This window comes from Scyliorhinus canicula, chromosome 24, assembly GCF_902713615.1.
Source record: "Scyliorhinus canicula chromosome 24, sScyCan1.1, whole genome shotgun sequence".
Taxonomy (NCBI): Eukaryota; Metazoa; Chordata; class Chondrichthyes; order Carcharhiniformes; family Scyliorhinidae; genus Scyliorhinus; species Scyliorhinus canicula.
Window position 1 is genome coordinate 3,896,409 of NC_052169.1, and position 20,721 is coordinate 3,917,129.

Below are 20,721 nucleotides of genomic sequence, written 5' to 3' on the forward strand. Positions count from 1 at the left end.
AAGTACTTGTCAGGTAAAACTTTGTGTGTATGTTTATAATGCAAGATATTTGTTTTAGTGCAATATTACCACAATTGAAGTTTAATATTATGCACATTATCTGTTTAGCTGTATCTATGATGCAAATCAGTTGACACAATTCATTATCTCTTGATCCAAAATTGCAACTTCTGCAACACCAAGTTTAAAATTGAAGGACAAGAGAATGCTTTTAATTAAAGTTTAAAGAAGTGATGACATTGGCAGCATTTCCCAGATTTTACTTTCCTCTAACCCCTTCTTTCCCTGACAACGCTAATGGAATAACAAACATTCTTGTACCTCTCCCGAGTATTTATTCATCTGTGAGCTAAGAAATAGTGGGCTCTATTCAACCATGGTAGGTAATCTCTCGAGTCCCCATTCTGCTTCTGACATTTCTGACACACATTGCTGAATGCAGGGAGGAACACTGGACTCCTTTTTCTCCCCTGAACCTAGGGGTGCTTTCAGCAAGTATATATCTCTGATTCCTAAAGAAAGCAGCACAGGGATTGAACCTCTTGCTAAGAACCCCGTTATGTCGAGCATTTAACCGTGAGACTCTACTCTGAACTTTGTAAGCAAATCGGTTATACTGCAGCAAAGGTGTATTCGACAGAAGAGTTGGTGCCTCGCTGGTGTGGTGACACAATCACTAGCAGGCGAATAAATCAACCTTTCAGTAAAGACAATGGAGTTCTTGATAGTGTGCTGCTTGTGTGCTACCTGGAGTGTATTCGGTACTGATCTATAAACCCAGTACTATTCACTGCAGTAGAATAGTCTATAATGAGCCTTAACACTCCTTTTCTTGGCCTTGTTCTGCTTTACGAGCCAGCTGTTTAGCCCACTGTGCTAAACCAGCCCCATCTACTTCATACGGCTGAGTGCCACATCAGACGTGCCATTGATGATTAGCCAGTCAGATACTTATACTGATGCCCAGTAGTATATTTCAGGCTCCGTAGTTGATTATCCTGGTGCTCGGTTTAATTAACTCATTCGTGTGTGGCCTTCTGCCCTTTTCATACTGGCTTTCCATAATAAAAAAATCTTTGTACAAGCAGTGCACATTTTAAAAATGGAAATTGCTGGGGGGTAATAATGGGCCAGGTGGGGAAATAAGTGGTTAATGTGGCTGTCCCTCACGTTGCCCGCTGTTTGGACTGAAACTGGTCATGGAGAGGGACTGGTCGGTCAGCTGAAATGCATCTCTGTGTATCGGAGTCAGGATTCTGTGAACTGCATTGTTCTTCCTCTCATCAGGACAATGATATGCACGGACCTCCCTGGGGAAGCTTCTCTGACCTTTAGATTTGGTAGCTAACAGATTGTGTTCTACAAGGTGCTGCCCACATTGAATCATTGAATGAATGATGTAGCACAGAAGGAAGCAAGGTCATTGTGCCTGGTGAGAACAGTGTAATTCGGTGCGCTAAGAATGCCCACAGTGCAAGAGATTATAATAAATAGAAGTACAGAATGGATGAGTGTGGGGGTGAGGATATTAAGGAAGGTAAGGAAAGTTTTGAACGCCAGAATGAGGGAACCAATTTTAAAACTGTGGGGACGTTTGGAGCACAGCATGTATGAGGGAGAAATTAGTCAAGGCTACTGGTCAAGATGTGACCGTGTGTGAGGGTCATTGTACATACGTTGCCATCCCATAATTGGGGTAGCACAGTGGTTAGCACTGTTGCTTCACAATGCCAGGGCCCCGGGTCGATTCCTGTCTTATGTCACTGTCTGTGCTGAGTCTGCACGTTCTCCCCGTGTGTGTGGGTTTCTTCCAGGTGCCCTGGTTTCCTCCCACAAGTCCTGTAAGACGTGCTTGTTGGGTGAATTGGATATTCTGAATTCTCCCTCTGTGTACCTGAACAGGCGCTGGAATGTGGCGACTAGGGGATTTTCACAGTAACTTCATTGCAGTGTTAATGTAAGCCTACTTGTGACAATAATAAAGATTATTATTAATACAAGCCAGAGATTTTATGTTCCTACTGCTGCAGAAACCCAATGTCCATCTAATTGAAGTACTGGGGTAGTTAGCTATGGGCTATGGTTAAAACTGTACCTGTTGTTTTACGCTTTTCGTGCTGTGTGGGCTTATTCTGGAAGAGGCTGTTGATGTTTTCCATGCCAAATGTGACCTGTTGCCAAGTGTCAGCCAATGATACTTAAAAGACCTTGAAATTAATTGTTGGCCAGTGTCAGGATCCTGATTATGGTTGACAAGGACAAGAGGGATTTGGTGATAGCACAACCGCCTCACGGCGCCGAGGTCCCCGGTTCGATCCCGGCTCTGGGTCACTGTCCGTGTGGCGTTTGCACATTCCCCCCGTGTCTGCGTGGGTTTTAAAAAAAAATTTAGAGTACCCAATTATTTTTTCCAATTAAGGGGCAATTTAACATGGCCAATCCGCCTACACTGCATATCTTTGGGTTGTGGGGGTGAAACTCACGCCAACACGGGGAGAATGTGCAAACTCCACACGGACAGTCACCCAGGGCTGGGATACCCGCAACCCAAAGATGTGCAGGGTAGGTGGATTGGCCATGCTAAATTGCCCAAAAAATGAATTGGGTACTCTAAATTTAAAAAACAAATATCTCCTAGTCGCCACACTCCGGCGCCTGTTCGGGTACACAGAGGGAGAATTCAGAATGTTCAATTCACCTAACAGCGCGTCTTTCAGGACTTGTGGGAGGGAACCCACGCAGACTTGTGGAGAACGTGCAGACTCGGGGAGAACGTGCAGACTCTCCACAGACGGTGACCCAAGCCGGGAATCGAACCTGGGACCCTGGAGCTGTGAAGCAACAGTGCTAACTACTGTGCCTTTTGGAGTCATTTTGCGTAGTTGTCCAATCGATTTTAGTTTTTAGCCGTTCTGGATGACACCAAATTAGGAGGGTAAAGCTGGTGTCAAATTCCTGAAAAATATAACATTGCCTTTCTCCCCCTTTTTGTTTTTCCAACACAGAGTCAAATCTCTGTGCTGCAGAATCGCATTGAGCAATTGGAGCAGCTTTTGGAAGAAAATCACCAGATAATCAGCCACATCAAGGACTCTGTGCTGGAGTTGACAGAGAATGCCGGGGGTCTCCCAGTACTGCTCGCTTACCAGGGAAATGGCTCTTGGGCTTTACCCGCAGACAATCACCCGACCTTTCTCTCTGTGTCACCCCAGGATTGCCAGTTTGCCCTTGGGAATAAAGGGCAAAAGACAGACTTGCAGGTAGGGGACACTTGATGAAGCAGTGATCGAACATATTTCCGCTGGATTGTGTCTGCTAATCTGCATGGATCAATGACACCGTCTTTTATCTAAATCCTTTTTGACAAGATAAGATTTTGATTGCAATGGGAAAGATAATCGCCTTAATTTAAAACTGACAGCCTACGATGTGACTGCAATATTTTATCCAGGTATTAGAATGCCCTGATTTCCTTCACTCACCCCTCATCTCCCCTCTTGAATCCCCCCCCCCCCCGGTGATAGTGTGGGCACATTATACCTGCATCACCATTTATAGTCAGTCACACAAGTAAGGTGCTCCATTGCTCAGGTACTTGGGTAACAAGCAGAGGAAAGTGACCTTGATAGCCAAGCACTTCAAAGGGATACCGACTTTGTTACCTGTTCGTAACCAGATCATCTGATTCAAATGATGTAATCCCTGTGCTGTTGGATCTAGGGATCAATTCTGCATTTCATCTGGACACTGGTTTTGTGAAGCCTGGGTGTGTGCAATTAAAATTTCTAGATTTCTGCATATCCATATTTACTGAACCAAGCTGTTTGTGTTTTATTTGCGGCAGTAGACATTTAAAATCATTAAATGCAGACCATCTAAAACAAAAGCAGTCAATGAGTAAAGTGACAGGATGTCCTTTGGCACGTGACCACTTCTGGCAAGATTCTACACCTGTCTTTTCTCATTCTGACGATCAACTGGTTTAATTTTCAGCATTTTCTCTGATGTCTGATTTATTCATTAAGGACATGCTCGAGACAAGACTAATAACCCAGTGTACCATTAGCCTGCCCTTTGGGAAGTAGAAGCTTTGGAACTGCGCGATGATTTGAATTTAAATTGTAATTAGCGCTGCCTTCCGGAGGCTGCTTTTATTTGGAATTAATATCTTGCAGTGCAAGCCTAAATATGTATTTGGAATAAACAAAGTAATCAAAGTCAACCTTGCAGTGTTCCAAGGGCAGGTAATCAGTGCTTGTAATTGGGATGAATGCACTTGCTCAGTTACCGGACCCTGCTCCAATGTGGGGCTTGAGGCCGGAATGAATGATGATGTCTGTCGTGGATTGGTCAGTGTTTGCGAAGTTCGGCAGTCCAAGCTCGCCCGCCCGCCCGCCCCTCCTTCGAGCTGCTGGGTAAATTCCTGCTGTTTGCTCTTGACAGATGCTGGATGTTTACTCACTCTTGAAGTTTGACAACTTGGACGGTGGCGCTTGGAAGCAAGGCTTTGAGATCACGTACGATGAACACGAGTGGGACAGTGACCCATTACAGGTGTACGTGGTTCCCCATTCCCACAACGATCCAGGTGAGGGGAGCCCTGGGAGTTTGAGAACGTATACCATTGGAGGGGAAATGGGTCTCGAGTCCGTTAGCGTGAATTTATCAAGGACTTAGCGTGGCTTTGCTTTTATGTACATGTCACATCTGGTGGCTTTATTAAAACTGGCCTAAGTAACCGGCTAAGTTGTGATCCCTGCAACCTTTGCTTGTGACCCAAGTTTAACAAGGGGATTGCACGTTTTGCAGCCAGCTAGCCTGTGGAGCTGTGGCTGTTTTTAATATTGATCTTAGTTCTGGTGTTTTGTAGGTCTTGTCAAGCTGCGAGCCTAGGCACGCTACATTCGCAGCAACTAGTTGTTGGGGAGATATGTTTTCTTTTAACACGCTTGAGAGTTCATGGGTTTCAGGCCCCCGTCCAGGACTTCAGCACAATTTCTGTAGACAGTCCAGTGCAGTATGAGAGAGTGCCGCACTGAGGCCGGTTCCGCTGGATGTCAAATATCCTATCACACTTTCTGATGGGGATTAAGCAGCCAGTCTGGGATATGGGGCCACCATTGTTGATTAACGAACCATTCATCCAGTCGCGGTTTGCGGGATCTTGCTCTGTGCCGGTTGGCTGCTCTCTGTATCTATTATAACAGCATTGGCTGGAAGCAGCATGCATGTGAAATATTCAGGATTGTTTCTGAGATGCGAAACGGTACCAAGTATTAAAATCCTGATGGTTTTAACTCTGGTTTCTGTCCAGGCTGGATAAAGACATTTGACAAATATTACCAAGACCAGACGCAGCATATTCTGAATAACATGCTGCTGAAGCTGCAGGAGGACCCAAAACGGCGCTTCATCTGGGCAGAGATTTCCTTCTTCTCCAAATGGTGGGACAACATTGACATTCAGAAAAGGTCTGCCGTGCGCAGGTATGCTCAGACAAGATGCTTCACTTAAATAAGCCACTGACTCGCACTGGGAAGCATTTCACAGGCCTGAGCTCCCCTTCCCCAGTGTGCTCCAGGAGACGATCATCAAGCCCTGAGTGCTAGCAGGCTGCTGACCTATAGAAGCTTCACAGATCAGCCTCCTGATCTGACGCCATTTCCAGCAGAGGTTGCAGGTGGCGAGCCCGGTTGCTTTCAATTTTTCCCCATCACCCCTGCCCTCGAGCATTTGTCACCAGAACCCAGAAGCATTATCAGCTTTATTATCTTGCTAAAACAAAATAAAAATAAATATCACAAGTATTGTTACATTAACACTGCAATGAAGTCAGTGTGAAAAATCTCGAGTCACCACATTCTGGCGCCTGTCCGGGTACACATAGGGTGAATTCTCAGCCGGTACGGAAATTGAATCCACACTGCTGGCCTTGTTCTGAAATGAAAATGAAATTAAAATCGCTTATTGTCACGAGTAGGCTTCAATTAAGTCACTGTGAAAAGCCCCTAGTCGCCACATTCCGGCGCCTGTTCGGGGAGGCTGGTACGGGAATCGAACTGTGTTGCTCGCCTGCTTGGTCTAGTGAGCTAAACCAATGGGGTGTTGATAGTGTTTACTATGAAAAATTGACTTCATTATAAGCTTCCAATGGGCAGCTCTTCAGTTATACCTTGGGATAAATGGGGCCAGTGTCTGACTGACCAATATTTGCTGAATGTGCATCGTTTTGTTTGGTCACCAGGCTCGCAGCTAATGGTCAGTTGGAGTTTGTGACAGGAGGCTGGGTAATGACAGATGAAGCCAACTCCCACTACTTTGCAATGATCGACCAGCTAATCGAAGGACATCAGTGGATGGAGAAAAATATTGGTAAGAGTCCACGTTAAAGAGTTGTGATGTTGACGTAACTTTATATTAAGGAATGGTGGATTTTGTTTTTTTGCTGTGAATGTTGCAGCACGGGGTTAGATACAGAGTAAAGCTCCCTCTACACTGTCCCCATCAAACACTCCAAGGACAGGTACAACACGGGGTTAGATACAGAGTAAAGCTCCCTCTACACTGTCCCCATCAAACACTCCCAGGACAGGTACAGCACGGGGGTTAGATAGTAACTGAAGGTCCCTCGACACTGCCACAAACTTTGACAGCCTAATGCCATTTTCTAAACACCGGCTGCCTTTTGGTGTTTCAAGTCAGATTGCCAATTAAGGTGTAGCTTCGAGCAATGGGCACATTGGGGATTGCAGTATGTTCATGGAAGAATTTTGGGAGATCCAGCTGAAATGGAAGCAGTTCTGAGGGATTACAGAGCTGTAAATCACCACAGGTTCCTCATGGAGTACCACCAAAGCTGCACACTCAAATTGTCTACCAGCACTCCTTTATAAGCTCATAAAGGAGGTGTGGATGCTGGACGGTACATGAAGAACCACATTCAGCATCCGTAGCAGAAGAAAAGAGCATGTTTGGTAATGAGGTAGAGAGAAGCAGATCATTTCTAAAAGTACCATTTGAAATCTCGCGCTACCAATGGTGTAGACTGAACTCAGACTTGTGTTTTTAAACTCTGAATATATTTAGGATTTCTTAATGATTTTGTATCTTTGCCCACAGCTGGGACATACAATGTGGTGTCCTTGTTGCTTTGTTACATTTCTTTTGTTGTGATGTTTACCCAGTGTATGTTCCTGTTTTTCACATTGACAGGAGTGATTCCAAAGTCTGGCTGGGCAATTGATCCCTTTGGGCACAGCTCAACCATGTCCTATCTGCTGAAACGAGCCAACTTGACCAGCATGCTGATCCAGCGAGTGCATTACTCCATCAAAAAACACTTTGCTTCCACCAAAAACCTGGAATTCATGTGGAGACAGACCTGGGGTAGGTGAGAGCAGCCTGAAGCTGGAAACGCACATTTGCTCCATTGTGTCTGAAAAAGGAGCTCCCTCTCCCGGCTGCCGAGTGAGCTGATCGAGCAGTTTCCTACATATTCCTTTTCTAAATCTCTGTAAAGTTGCGCAATTAGTGGGAGTCAGAACAATCCGGTTAATTGTTAACAAAAACAAAAATCCTGGAAATTCTCAGCAGGTCTGATAGCATCTTTGGAGAGAGAACAGAGCTAACGTTTCGAGTCTGGATGACTCTTTGTCAGAGCTAGTGAATTGATTTTTAAAAAACATTTTATTGAGGTATTTTTTGGTTTTACAACGACAAAATGAACAATATTCATGAGTCTATAAGCATAGTGCAAAAAGCCCTCTTCCTCCCTTACAGGTCCCACCTTTATTAACCCCCTACTCTAAGCTAAATTAACCCCCCCTTCTGCTGACGATTAGTTTTCCTCAAAGAAGTCCACGAACGGTTGCCACCTCCGGGCGAACCCTAACAGTGACCCTCTCAAGGCGAACTTGATTTTCTCCAAACAGAGAAAGCTAGCCATGTCAGATAGCCAGGTCTCCGACTTCGGGGGCTTTGAGTCCCTCCAAGCTAATACAGTAGTCCCCCTTTATAACGCGGGTGTTGGGGTCCAAGACAGCCACCCGCGTTGCATCCGAGCCGCGGATATCCACGATGGGGGTTTTAAATTTATTTAAAAATCTATGCATGCGCTTCCCATTGTGAATCTACGGGGGGGCGGGGGGAGAGGTCAGACCCCCGTAGACTCACAATGGGAAGCGCATGCATAGATTTTTAAATAAATTTAAAACCCCCATCGTGGATCTAATTAAAACAACCCACAGAAACTTACCAGGAACTTACAAGGTCTTGCTGCCTGCACCCCATCTGCCGCACGCGCTTGCACCCTGCGCTGCATGTCAGTTTCAAAGGCAAGGCTGAGATTCAGTTTTAGGTGTCAGGGCTGTCAACTTGGTGGTTTGGGAACAAGTGGCAGGGGGGTGTTGCATCTCTCCTCGGTCCCAAACCCCTGAAGTTCAGGCCTTTCTCCACACCCCCACCCCCACCCTCCCCACCCCCACCCTACCTCAACCACTATGGAGGTACCAGCTGTAGCTCTGCACTATCCACTTCCGGACGCTGTGTGAGCTGCTCCTCTCTCACTGAATCTCAGTGAGAGAGGAGCAACCGGCAGTGTCAATTTCAGCCGGCATTGTCAATCTCAGTGAGAGAGGAGCAGCCGGCAGTGTCAATTTCAGCCGGCAGTGTCAATTTCAGCCGGCAGTGTCAATCTCAGTGAGAGAGGAGCAGCCGGCAGTGTCAATTTCAGCCAGCAGTGTCAATTTCAGCAGCCGGCTCACTTTGATCCGGAGAGGGAAGCTGACAGTTGGGGTCCATAAGCCCCCCGCCCCGCCGTATATCGCGAACCACGGTATTGCGGAGCGCGGTATAACGGGGGACTACTGTAATACCTGTCTCCGGGCTACCAGGGAAGCAAAGGCCAGAATGTCTGCCTCTTTCTCCCCCTGGATACCCGGATCTTCCAACACCCTGAAAATTGCCACCTCCGGACTTGGTGCCACCCTTGTTTTTAACACCGTGGGCATGACATCTGCAAACCCCTGCCAGAATCCCCTGAGCTTTGCGCATGTCCAAAATATGTGGACATGGTTCGCTGGCCCCCCCGCACAGCTTAGCGCATCTATCTTCTACCCCAAAGAACCTGCTCATCTGGGCACTGTCATGTGAGCCCAGTGAACGACCTTGAATTGTATCAGGCTGAGTCTGGCGCGTGTTGTGGATGCGTTGACTCTACTCAACGCATCCACCCAGAGACTATCCTCTATCTCTCCTCCTAACTCTCTTCCCACTTGCGCTGCAGCTCCTCAGTCTGCGTATCCTCTGACCCATGAGTTCCTTATAGATGTCAGAGACCTTCCCTTCTCCCACCCACACTCTGGAAACCACCCTATCCTGTATCCACCTCCAGCCCCTCGGCTATCTCTTTGATCCCAATCGGAGCCCCCAGCCCTTTTACCAGCTCCCCGTCCACCTTCGGGAAATTCAGCCCCCCCCCTAGGAAGTGCCTCATCCCCTCCGGCTCCATTGGGGGTTCCGACCCATACAGCCTACTATAAAACTCCTTAAACGCCTTGTTCACCCCTCTTGAGTCTCCCAGCAGGTTTTCGTCTCCATCCTTTACTTTCCCGATCTGAGCTAGTTAATTGTTAATATGATTCCTTAACAGGTCCTATTGATGTCTGACTAAAATAAGAATTTTGCTTTGCTCCCTGTGCCTTGTTCTAGACACTGATTCGAACACCGATATCTTCTGTCATCTAATGCCGTTCTACAGTTACGACGTCCCTCATAGCTGTGGGCCTGACCCTAAAATCTGCTGCCAGTTTGACTTCAGACGCCTCCCTGGGGGCCGTATCAACTGTCCATGGAAAGTCCCGCCCAAGTCAATAAATGATGCGAATGTAGAGGAAAGGTAGGTGCTGGCCGCATGGACCTCTAACACTGATTTCTCTCTCACCGGATTAGACTTTAATTTTGTCTGTTTGAGGGTTATGCTTAACTTAGATCCTTGTTGACGCTGCTGGCTCAGGGCACCGAGGACCCAGGTTCGATCCCGGCCCTGGGGCACTGTCCGTGTTTGAGTTTCCCCGTGTCTGCATGGGTCTCACCCCCACAACCCAAAAAGATGTGCAGGTTATGTGGGTTGACCACGCTAAATTGCCCCTTTGTTTTAAAAAAAAAAGAATTGGATACTCGAAATTTATTTTTAAAAACTTAGATCCATGTTGGTCAATCTTTTACTGGTACTGGTGTTTCAGCTGCACCTGCGACTCATTTGTGTCTGAGCACTAATCTGTCCGTTTTAACTTGGGTTATGGTTGAATGAGCTTGGATGTGTGGAATAGTTTCCACCTCTTATTTGTGTTGTGTAGTCTTCATGAATGTGTTTGAATTTGCCCATGTATCCAGGTGCTGAATTTCCTAAGATGTTCGTTGATAGCACACTATTAGGATGTTCTTAGCACAGTAATTAGCACTGTTGCTTCACAGCTCCAGGGTCCCAGGTTCGTTTCCCGGCTTGGGTCACTGTCTGTGCGGAGTCTGCACGTTCTCCTGTGTCTGCGTGGGTTTCCTCCGGGTGCTCCGGTTTCCTCCCACAAGTCCCGAAAGACGTGCTTGTTAGGTGAATTGGACATTCTGAATTCTCCCTCTGTGTACCCGAACAGGCGGCGGAATGTGGTGACCAGGGGATTTTCACAGTAACTTCATTGCAGTGTTAATGTAAGCCTACTTGTGACAACAGTAAAGGTTATTATGTGATGAACTTGTGAAACAGTAATCTTGGGGACAGAAAGGGTGGCATTGGGGGTAAAGGTTTCTGTAATAATAGTGGTGTTGTGATGGAATGGTTATGGCAGCACAGTGGCACACGGCGCTGAGGTCCCAGGTTCAATCCCGGCCCCGGCTCACTGTCCATGTGGAGTTTGCACATTCTCCCCGTGTTTGCCTGGGTTATGCCCCCACAACCCAAAGATGTGCAGGTGGATTGGCCACGCTAAATTGTCCCTTAATTGGAAAAAATGAATTGGGTACTTTAAATTTAAGGGGAAAAAAGTGCAGGAATGGTTATATACTATTGATGAATTGTCTTAGTCGGGTGGAATAGTCTGCTTTGCTGTGTCTCTTTTGTGCAATCTTGGTCAGTTTTCACACTTGCCAACCACCTGGAGTAGAAACCCTGCTTGATTACTTTTTCCCTTTAACTCCACCCAGAGTCATTGAGGCCAATTGCTGAATTCTGCTATCCCGGTTGAGATCAACTAACTCGACACAGATTGGTTGACTCTGGGATCTTCCTGCCCTATGTTCCACTGATTCATTGGGAGTTGAGTTTTTGTATTTTCCTCCTTTTTTGCTGGTGATAATCTTGATGTACAAGTCCCCCGGCTGCGTGCAGGAAGTTGAGTTCAAATGTCTTTGAGCAAGCTGCACTGGGCTCCACACGATAGGGCGTTTAAAGTTTCAGAGAGATTATAGCTCCGATTCACTAAGATGCAGCATGGTGTGAGAAAATAAAAATGTAAGTTTTGGAAAATGATAGCTTGATAACAATGCAGCTTGTGCTAGGATTATATTGGTTAGGCGGACAAACAATATTGGGTTGTCAGGGTATCGAAATTTGATTAGAACTGTATTCCCATGAGTAAGGTAAAGTTGAGTTGAATGGACTGATACCTTTTCGACAGTCAATAGTTGCAATCTAATTTGCTTGTTGCCGATTTAAGCTTGCTCATGCCTCTCATCCATGTCTGTTTGATTCTCTCTTGCTATAGACCTTTCTGTCTCTCTTCCCAGGGCAAATTTACTCTTGGATCAGTACAGGAAAAAGTCCAAGCTCTACAGGAGCAAAGTGGTTCTGATTCCCCTCGGCGATGATTTCCGTTATGACAACTCCCTGGAGTGGGACCAGCAGTTCCAGAACTATGCAAAACTTTTTGACTACCTGAATTCTCACCCAGAGCTTCACGTGCAGGTAAGTGCTCTGGGTCGCAGTAAAATCTGGCTGCCCTGATTCCGGTGGCTCAGTAGCCATGCCTCTGAGCTGTGCGCACCAGGAACGCCTCTACTTTGATCTGCAGTTTGTGCTGAGCTAGCTGGCCAAATGAAGGAACAGTTGATTGCAGCGTCCTCCAGACTAGGCTAAGAAAAATGCTAGGACTTTCTCTTCACAGCTTTTGCGGGGGGGGGGGGGGGGGGGGGCTGAAGCCCGTGAGCCAATTAGGCTCAGCTGTGATTTCTTTCACATTTGGAATATCCCGCCATGTCTCGCACACAAATAGTGTTTGCTAGGAAAGACGCTGGAGGCAGCCTGTGTGAAAAGCACCCGAGTAAGAAGTGTCTTGGGGGGGCGGGAGAAACATATTGAGGAAAAACTTGAGAGAGAAGGAAGCTTCTCATCCAGTATCTAGGCTTTCCATCCTAGATGTGTCCTGAATGTCTGTTTGTTTTCCAGGTGCAATTTGGGACACTATCTGAGTACTTTGATGCTGTTTATAAGAAGTATGGTGTCAGCCCTGGCAGTAAGCTTCCATCCTACCCAGTCCTCAGCGGGGACTTCTTCACCTACGCTGACCGTGAGGACCATTATTGGAGTGGATATTTTACCTCTCGGCCTTTCTATAAGAATCTAGACAGAGTGCTGGAATCGCACCTCAGGTAAGGGGCTTCCAGTTCATTTAAGTGGTTGTATTGGAAGTCCTCACAATTCCGTCTTGGTGGAAAAGAAAACTCGGCGGTGGGGGGGGGAATACCAACATGAAAGTATAAACAAGTCTTGGGGAGAGAGATCAATAAAAGACGACTGAGATGTATAAACATGAATAATAGTGAACGAGGGCGAGTCAATTCATTCTTTTTGTTAAATGACCCAACGGCGCAAGAATCTGGGCACTCATTTAGGAATTTCCGTACCAGCCTCCCCGAACAGGTACCAGAATGTGGCGACTAGGGGCTTTTCACAGTAACTTCATTTGAAGCCTACTTGTGACAATAAGCGATTTACATTTCATTTTCAAGCCCATAGAAAGGACTCGAGAGATAATAATCTTTATCGTCGCAAGTAGGCTTACGTTAACACTGCAATGAAGTTACTGTGAAAAGCCCCTAGTTACCACTCTCCGGCGCCTGTTTGGGTACACAGAGGGAGAATTCAGAATGTCCAATTCACCTAACAAGCACGTCTTTTGGGACTTGTGGGAGGAAACCGGAGCACCCGGAGGAAACCCATGCAGACACTGGGAGAACATGCACAGACAGTGATCCAGCGGGGAATTGAACCTGGGACCCTGGCGCTGTGAGGCAACAGTGCTAACCACTGTGCTGCCGTACACCAGGAGAGGGATTTTAGACACAAGAAGAGACCAGAGAGATTTGGGCTTCTTTCAGTAGAGCAGAGAAGGCTAAGCAAGGATTTGATAAGATGTTCAGGATTAAGCAGTTTCAATTCAGTAAATCAGGAATAATGTATTTCTGTTGTTTAGTTAAGCAGTAATTAGAGAACTGCTATTTAAGGTCACCAAAAGAATGCAAGAAGTTACAACAGTTTTTAGGCAGGTGACCTTTAGCATGATAAAAGTAGAGTACAGAGGGTAATGTGAGGACAGTATATGTTATTGGGGTTAAACTCCCAGAGCTGGCACAAATACAATGAGCTGAATTCTGTAAAGTGCTGAGATCAGCTCGTGTGCCGTGGTATTTACATTAAATGACCATCGCTGGGATTCTGTAAAAATCTTGTCATTTTATTGCAGAGCAGCTGAGATCCTCTACAGCCTGGCGCTGAATCATGTCCGACGCTCCAGTGCAGACAGCAAATACCCGATTTCCGATTATAGCTCGCTAACAGAAGCTCGCCGGAACGTCGGCTTGTTCCAGCACCACGATGCTATCACCGGCACCTCAAAGGAAGTGGTGGTCGTCGACTATGGGATCCGGTACGTGCTGCCGTGAGCTTCTGTGGACTGAAATAAAATGCCAATTGGTGTAATGTCAGATCATTATCGTTATTTGAACCCAGGGTATCACTGTCCTTCAAAAAAATCAATAGAAATTGAGTTACTGGTCTGGCATAGAACAAGGGCAGTTTTCAAAAGCTGAAGCTTCGGGACCCCTAACTGTGAGATGAATGGAGAGTAGAGTTTAAAATGAATGCATTTTACTTTTATAGAATGTCACATCCATTCCTTAGCGAAAGAATAAATTCTGCTGCTTTGATTTTTGCGTTTATTTTCAACATTCACATGTTTCTGTTGCTGAACTCTGAAATAGTCGGTCTGGTTTATGAAGACCACCGAAACAGTGTGAAGCTGCCAAGTAAGCGCAGAGGGTTTTAGATAAAGTTCATGCTCCTCATGCTAAACATTGGGGCCCTTGAGTGACACATTGAGAAGCTGTCTAAACGCTCGGCTTTCGATGGTAGGGGATGTAGTGGGAGATTGTATAAACACAGGGATTTCTGGGGCAGTGTTGCGTACTGTTTGAACACGAGGCTTTTTTTTGTTCTTTCAGACTCTTCCACTCCCTCATGAACTTGAAACGAGTGATAATTAATGCGGCTCACTTTTTAGTACTCCGGGACAAGAACAACTACAGATATGACCAGTCATCACTTTTTCTGCAGATGGTAAAGTAATTTCTGATATTTATTAAATATGATAATTGTGGTTAGCACTGCTGCCTCACAGCACCAGAAACCCAGGTTCGATTCTGACCTTGTGAAGCTTGCACGTTCTCCCTGTGTCTGCGTGGGTTTCCTTCGGGTGCTCCAGTTTCCTCCCACAGTCCAAAGATGTGCAGGCTAGGTGGAATGGCCATGATAAATTGCCCCTTCATGCCCAACGGTTAGATGTGGGTTACAGGGTGACGGAGATGGGGCTGGGGAGTGGGCTTGTGTAGGGTGTTCTTTCAGAGGTTCGGAGCAACCTTGATGGGCTGAATGGTGAAGGCGAGCACTTATTTCTAAATACAAAAGTGAGCTGGGGGAATCTATCTGTCAGCCATTATTTTATCTATTCCCAGGCTGAGTACAGTGCCCAGAAATCCGTGTCGGATTCAGAAATAATGTAAATTGGTCCAGATGACTTTGAAACTCGTCAATACATGCGACAAAGAACCCAGCCCTCTTGTGTGCACGCTATCAATAGGCTTCCATTCAGAGGCTAGTGGCCTGGAGCCTGGGTCTGCAGTAGTGTGCAGACAGGAGGAAGTGGCACATGTTCCTGGTATGTGACCTGAAGTCTGCCACGGTATACAAGTACGATATCACAAAGGGCTGGTTTAGCACACTGGGCCAAATCGCTGGCTTTTAAAGCAGACCAAGACAGGCCAGCATCACGGTTCGATTCCCGTACCAGCCTCCCCGCACAGGCGCCAGAATGTGGCGACTAGGGGCTTTTCACAGTAACTTCATTGAAGCCTACTCGTGACAATAAGCGATTTTCATTTTTCATATAACCAGATAATGTGTTAGCCATACTCTTTATGAATTATAACCTCTTGATTTTAATTTCAGGATGACAAACGTCAAAATCATGATGCATTACCAGAGAAAGTGGTGATAAAATTGGAGTCTCTTCCCAGGTATAACTATTTTTTTTTTTTACAATAATTAAGCAAGTGTGAACTTGTATTTGTATGCAAACTTGCATTTTTGAAGCACCTTCCATGTTGTTTTCCCAGATACGTGGTTGTGTTCAATCCCATTGAGCAAGAACGTCCCTGTGTGATTTCTGTTCTCGCTACCTCACCCCAGGTCACGGTTACACTAACCGATGGAAGCAGTCTGCCAACGCAGATCAGTGCTGTGTGGAAATCGCCGACAGATATGGTAACCGACATATACCAGGTACTGAAGAGAATGTTGGGCTGGCGTGAATTGGATTGGATTTGTTTATTGTCACGTGTACCGGGGTACAGTGAAAAGTATTGTTCTGTGTGCAGCTCAGACAGATAGCACGGTAGCATTGTGGATAGCACAACTGCTTCACAGCTCCAGGGTCACAGGTTCGATTCCGGCTTGGGTCACTGTCTGTGCGGAGTCTGCACATCCTCTCCCGTGTGTGTGTGGGTTTCCTCCGGGTGCTCCGGTTTCCTCCCACAGTCCAAAGATGTGCAGGTTAGGTGGATTGGCCGTGTTAGATTGCCCTTAGTGTCCAAAATTGTCCGTGGGGTTGCTGGGTTATGGGGATAGGGTGGAGGTGTGGGCCTTGGGTAGGGTGCTCTTTCCAGGAGCCGGTGCAGACTCGATGGGCCGAATGGCCTCCTTCTGCTCTGTAAATTCTATGATCAGACCATTCCGTACATGAAAAGGAAATACATAGGGCTGACATAAAATACACACTGTAAATACATAGACACAGGCATCAGGTGAAGCATACGGAGTGTAGTACTACTCTGTAGAGAAGATGTGTGAAGATCAGTTCAGTCCATAAGAGGGTCGTTCAGGAGTCTGGTAACTGTGTTTTTGAATCTGTTGGTGCGTGTTCTCAGACTTTTGTATCTCCTGTCCGTGCAAGAAGTTGGAAGAGTGAATAAGCCGAGTGGGAGAGGTCTTTGATTATGCTGCCCTCTTTCCCAGGGTAGCGGGAGGTGTAGGCAGAGAATCAATGGATGGGAGGCAGGTTTGTGTGATGGACTGGGCGGTGATCATGACTCTCTGTAGTTTCTTAAGGTCTTGGGCCAAGCAGTTGCCATACCAGGCTGTGATGCAGCCAGACAGGATGCTTTCTATGGTTCACCTGTAAAAGTTGGTAAGAGTCAATGTGGACATGCCAAATTTCCTTTGTTTCTTGAGAAAGCTCTTGTGCTTTCTTCATCGTTGTGTCGACATGGGTGGACCAGGACAGATTTTTGCACTTGCTGGTTCAGTAAAGTGTGATAGTCGGTCTGTGAAATGTTCACACTGTGTTCTCTTGGGCCTGATTCTGCCCCTCCCAAACTTGAGTTTGAGAAATATTACGTTTGCATTGGTACGAGGATGAAGAAATTTTGGTTGTGTCCACTTGGCCACTCTTCCACTTAAGTCAAAGCTGTGATTTCCAAACTCACTTTAAGGTTTGGGTATGTAATTTAGTTTGACGCATTATATTGTCAAGGAAACCCTTCAACTGGAACGCACTCTACCTACTCGGGGCCTTAGTGACAGAAGAGGAGGAAGTTCTCCCGGAGCTCTGATCCAATATTCATCCATCAACCAATACTATAAACTGAATATCTCTCCAGTCATTTCTAGTGTTTGTGGAGCCTTGCCGTGTGCTAATTGCCAACATTATGCAGCAGAAACAATTACTTTACTGTGGTGTATTTTGGGATGTGCTGAGAACATAGTACTTTATAAAAATGCAAGCTCACTGCCTGTCAATGGTGATATTTGTTCTGAAGCCAATGTTGATGTATGCCTTGTATATTCCTATCTTTCTCTTCCTGCTCATTGAACATGACCTAATACCAATACGCTAAATAATTTAGTGACACCACTTCCACACGAGGATGATGAATATACTCCCTTTGTTCAATATAACATGATTTTTCTTTCTCCAGTCCCTGCTATCGTTTCCGTTCTCTCTTTCACCACAGATCTCCTTTGTCTCCCGACTCTCTGCCCTGGGACTTGCTGTGTTCCAGCTGACTGAATCGTTTAACTACCGTGCCTCGGTGAAATCCAACGTGGCCATCTACCTGCGCAGCAGAGACGTGACTGTGAGTAAGAAGAAGCCATTTAGCGTAAAGATCCTGGAGTCCTCGACTGATGATTTCTTCATCGAAAATCAGCACATGCAAGTGTGGTTTAATGGAGTGACAGGATTAATGGAGGTAGGAATGCTGAATACCACTGTCACAAGTTGCTCAGGAACAGTCCACCTAGTTGTGTACATGTCCCCCTTTTATTCAGATATCTTTGTAGAGTTAGTAAACTTTGTAAATGTTGTCACCTTTACTTGAATTAAGAAACTGGCAGCCTATGGTGCAAGCTTTATTATTTCCTGCATCCAAAAGTTATATTAATTTGACTAATATAGTCTGACTTATGTTTAAAAAGTAGCTGAAAAATAGGAGGTAACAGGTCTACGCATGAGCAAGTTGCAGAAGGCTCGAGTGGAGTAGATTAGAACCTTCTATATATATATATTGTAATTTTGCATTTGGAACTCTTGTGCGCATTTCGGTAAAATGTGCCACAAAAGTTTATTTGTTTCCCTGTTTTGCTCCGACAGAGCATCAAGCGCAAAGACAACCAGGCGAAGCAGAAGGTGCAGATGGAGTTTGTGTGGTACGGGACACGACCATTTAAGGATAAGAGTGGGGCGTATCTCTTCCTGCCTGACGGCGAAGCTAAAGTATGGAGCTTTATAACGGCAGCTTTCAAACTCTTCTGGGGGTGGGGTGGGAGCGGAGGATTTTGTGCACATGTTGGGGGAGTTACCTCGTACGTGTTGGCACACTCCAGAAAATCCCCTATCCTGATGCCTAGGCAACACTGCCCAAAGCAGAATGTTGCCATCATTGCAGGAAGCATTTACCACAAAAGTGCTAGTAGGTGAACAGTCACACAATTGTTATGTTTGCTTAACAGACCCACAGTGGTTGTAGAATTGTGGAAAAGTAAACTCATAATCCTTCCCTCCCATCTTTTAAAAACCAGCAAATTGAAATATAAAATGTTTGTGTTTGTGTGTGTATGTATGTATGTGTGTGTGTGTTATTGAGTCACTCGTGGGCTTTGGAATTCCTGCGCAGCATTTTGTGGGTTTCTGGAGCATATAAACCGCAAGGTTCCTCCCACACTCTACTGTGACCTTGCTGGGCTCAACAGCGGCCTGGGTTAGAGGCCAGCAATCTTATTGCCGTCTGCTGGAGCAATGAAATGTGTGCACCGGCTGGGTTGTCCCTCAGTTGAATAGGCCCCCCCCCTCACTTTCTGTCAAGTGCTGGAAGGAGAGTATGAATGTTTGTCTCCATTTTTGAAAGGGGGATGATACAGCTCTATGCTAATCCTTAACCTGGACAATACTGTATAGAGATGGAGAATAATGCAAAGGTTATTGAAATGGGTTCATACTTTACCTCATTTGTTCCGCTAAGTGGCCGCACATGTTTATCCGTTTACAGGCCTACATTTCCAAACAGGCTGCGATCACCCGTGTCACCAAAGGTCCGTTGTTCTCTGAAGTTGTTAGTTTCTATCAACACTTCCATCAGATCGTTCGCCTCTACAATTTGCCAGGTAACAGTAGCTTTTTTCTCTCTTGGCCTGGGGTGAGTTTGGGGGAAGAACTGTAGACACCAATCAGGAGATGACTGACTGTGCTGTCCATTAGACTCTGGAGGAGAGGGTGTGGTACCAAGGCAAAAGGGAATTCTAGAAGGGAATTTCCAAATGTAGGGTTGGCGGGGCTGCGTCTGCACCAATAGAGCTGTGAGAGGAGTGGTAGAAACTCAGTCGGCTAGACTTGGAGCAACAGTGGCTGCGTGCAGAGATCCGTTGTGGACAATCTGAGGTTCCGGATTGAAAGCAGATGTGTCCATGCACAGCAGAGTTAGCAAGGGTGGACTTGGAACATAGCTGAGAGTCTACAGTCAGGGCTGTGTACTGATTCAGATAACCAATAGCAGGCTCACATCGCCCTTCTCTGTTTGATATGTGGCGACATGCTGAGATTCTTGCTGAGTTCTACACTTTCAATAATTAAAGAATTATTAGAGTTGCAGTTTGGACATTAACAAAACAACAGTGGCTGCAATTCAAAAGTAATTAATAGGGTGTAAAGTACTTGGAGTTGTGATGGTGCTGTATGAGTGTGAATTGCTTCTCGTCGGTGATGAAGTGAGATTGTTGCACTGAGCTCAGTCAGCTTGCCAGTTATGCATCGTCTGCTCGTAAATCTGAGTCATCCATGGCTGGGATAGCATTTTCCTTAATTCAGATGGTTGTGCGTTTGAGCCCCACTCCCAGGAACCCGAGCACAAACTGCAGTGAAGTAATAAAGAAGTGCTGTACTTTCAGGCACGTCGTCCTTTGGAGATGGTGCATTATCCAGCCACCAAATTACAGTCAGTGTTACTTTGTGGGGAAGCATCAATGCCAATTTGCAAGGTATTGGTTAAGGGAGGAATATTGGCCAGAACACCTTGAGAATTCTTTGTTTTTTCAGTAGTGCTGTGGCATCTTCCATATCTAACCCAAATGGAGCCTTAAAGCCTCATCTGAGTGACACTGTCTGCGGCTGTGTAGAGTTGAAGTGTCTGCCTGGGTTATGTGCTTGCATCCTGGACTAGGCTTGGTGTGTGTAGGTGAGAGGGGTGTTAATGTCTTGTCAGTTACATTAAGCGTCAGAGAGACAGGTGATGGTTGTTAATTGTTTTCAAGCACATACAATGGGTGATAGCTGGCACACTAGCTCGAGTGAGGACTAAAATCTCAGTAAAAACAAGTTCTGTGTCTTGGTTTCAGCTTCACCAATCAGCTTGGATCCTGTTCTCAAGGGCTGCTGTTAAACTACCCCTCGTAACAAATATAGATAAGTATATAAAGGCAAATCAAGAAGCTGGTTAGGTAATGTCAACCTCTACCGTTAAAACCTGTAGTTTATCTGAGAAACCGTAGACGGAGGGAATCCTGTAATCCTGTTGTTGGAAAGAATGAGTCTGATAGGAGATGGAGTGACGAACCTCAACATATTGGGGATGATGAGATGAAGAAAGTGGGTCCAGGGATTTGGGAGACTGAGGTGAAACTAATCC

The 20,721-nt window shown here is 45.9% G+C and overlaps 1 protein-coding gene across 2 annotated transcripts in view; it reads left to right on the top strand.

The window, feature by feature from the left end:
- Positions 1–20,721, top strand: part of man2a2 (mannosidase, alpha, class 2A, member 2) — a 36,318-nt gene that overhangs the window by 2,112 nt on the left and 13,485 nt on the right. For both annotated transcript variants that reach the window (XM_038784086.1, XM_038784087.1), the window contains exons 2-16: positions 3,006–3,260; positions 4,444–4,588; positions 5,315–5,486; positions 6,245–6,372; positions 7,213–7,386; positions 9,709–9,895; positions 11,779–11,956; positions 12,437–12,639; positions 13,734–13,916; positions 14,491–14,605; positions 15,494–15,561; positions 15,661–15,826; positions 17,557–17,793; positions 18,195–18,317; positions 19,090–19,204. In XM_038784086.1, the coding sequence (XP_038640014.1) occupies positions 3,006–3,260; positions 4,444–4,588; positions 5,315–5,486; positions 6,245–6,372; positions 7,213–7,386; positions 9,709–9,895; positions 11,779–11,956; positions 12,437–12,639; positions 13,734–13,916; positions 14,491–14,605; positions 15,494–15,561; positions 15,661–15,826; positions 17,557–17,793; positions 18,195–18,317; positions 19,090–19,204 (2,449 nt within the window). The remainder of the gene's footprint in view (positions 1–3,005; positions 3,261–4,443; positions 4,589–5,314; positions 5,487–6,244; positions 6,373–7,212; positions 7,387–9,708; positions 9,896–11,778; positions 11,957–12,436; positions 12,640–13,733; positions 13,917–14,490; positions 14,606–15,493; positions 15,562–15,660; positions 15,827–17,556; positions 17,794–18,194; positions 18,318–19,089; positions 19,205–20,721) is intronic.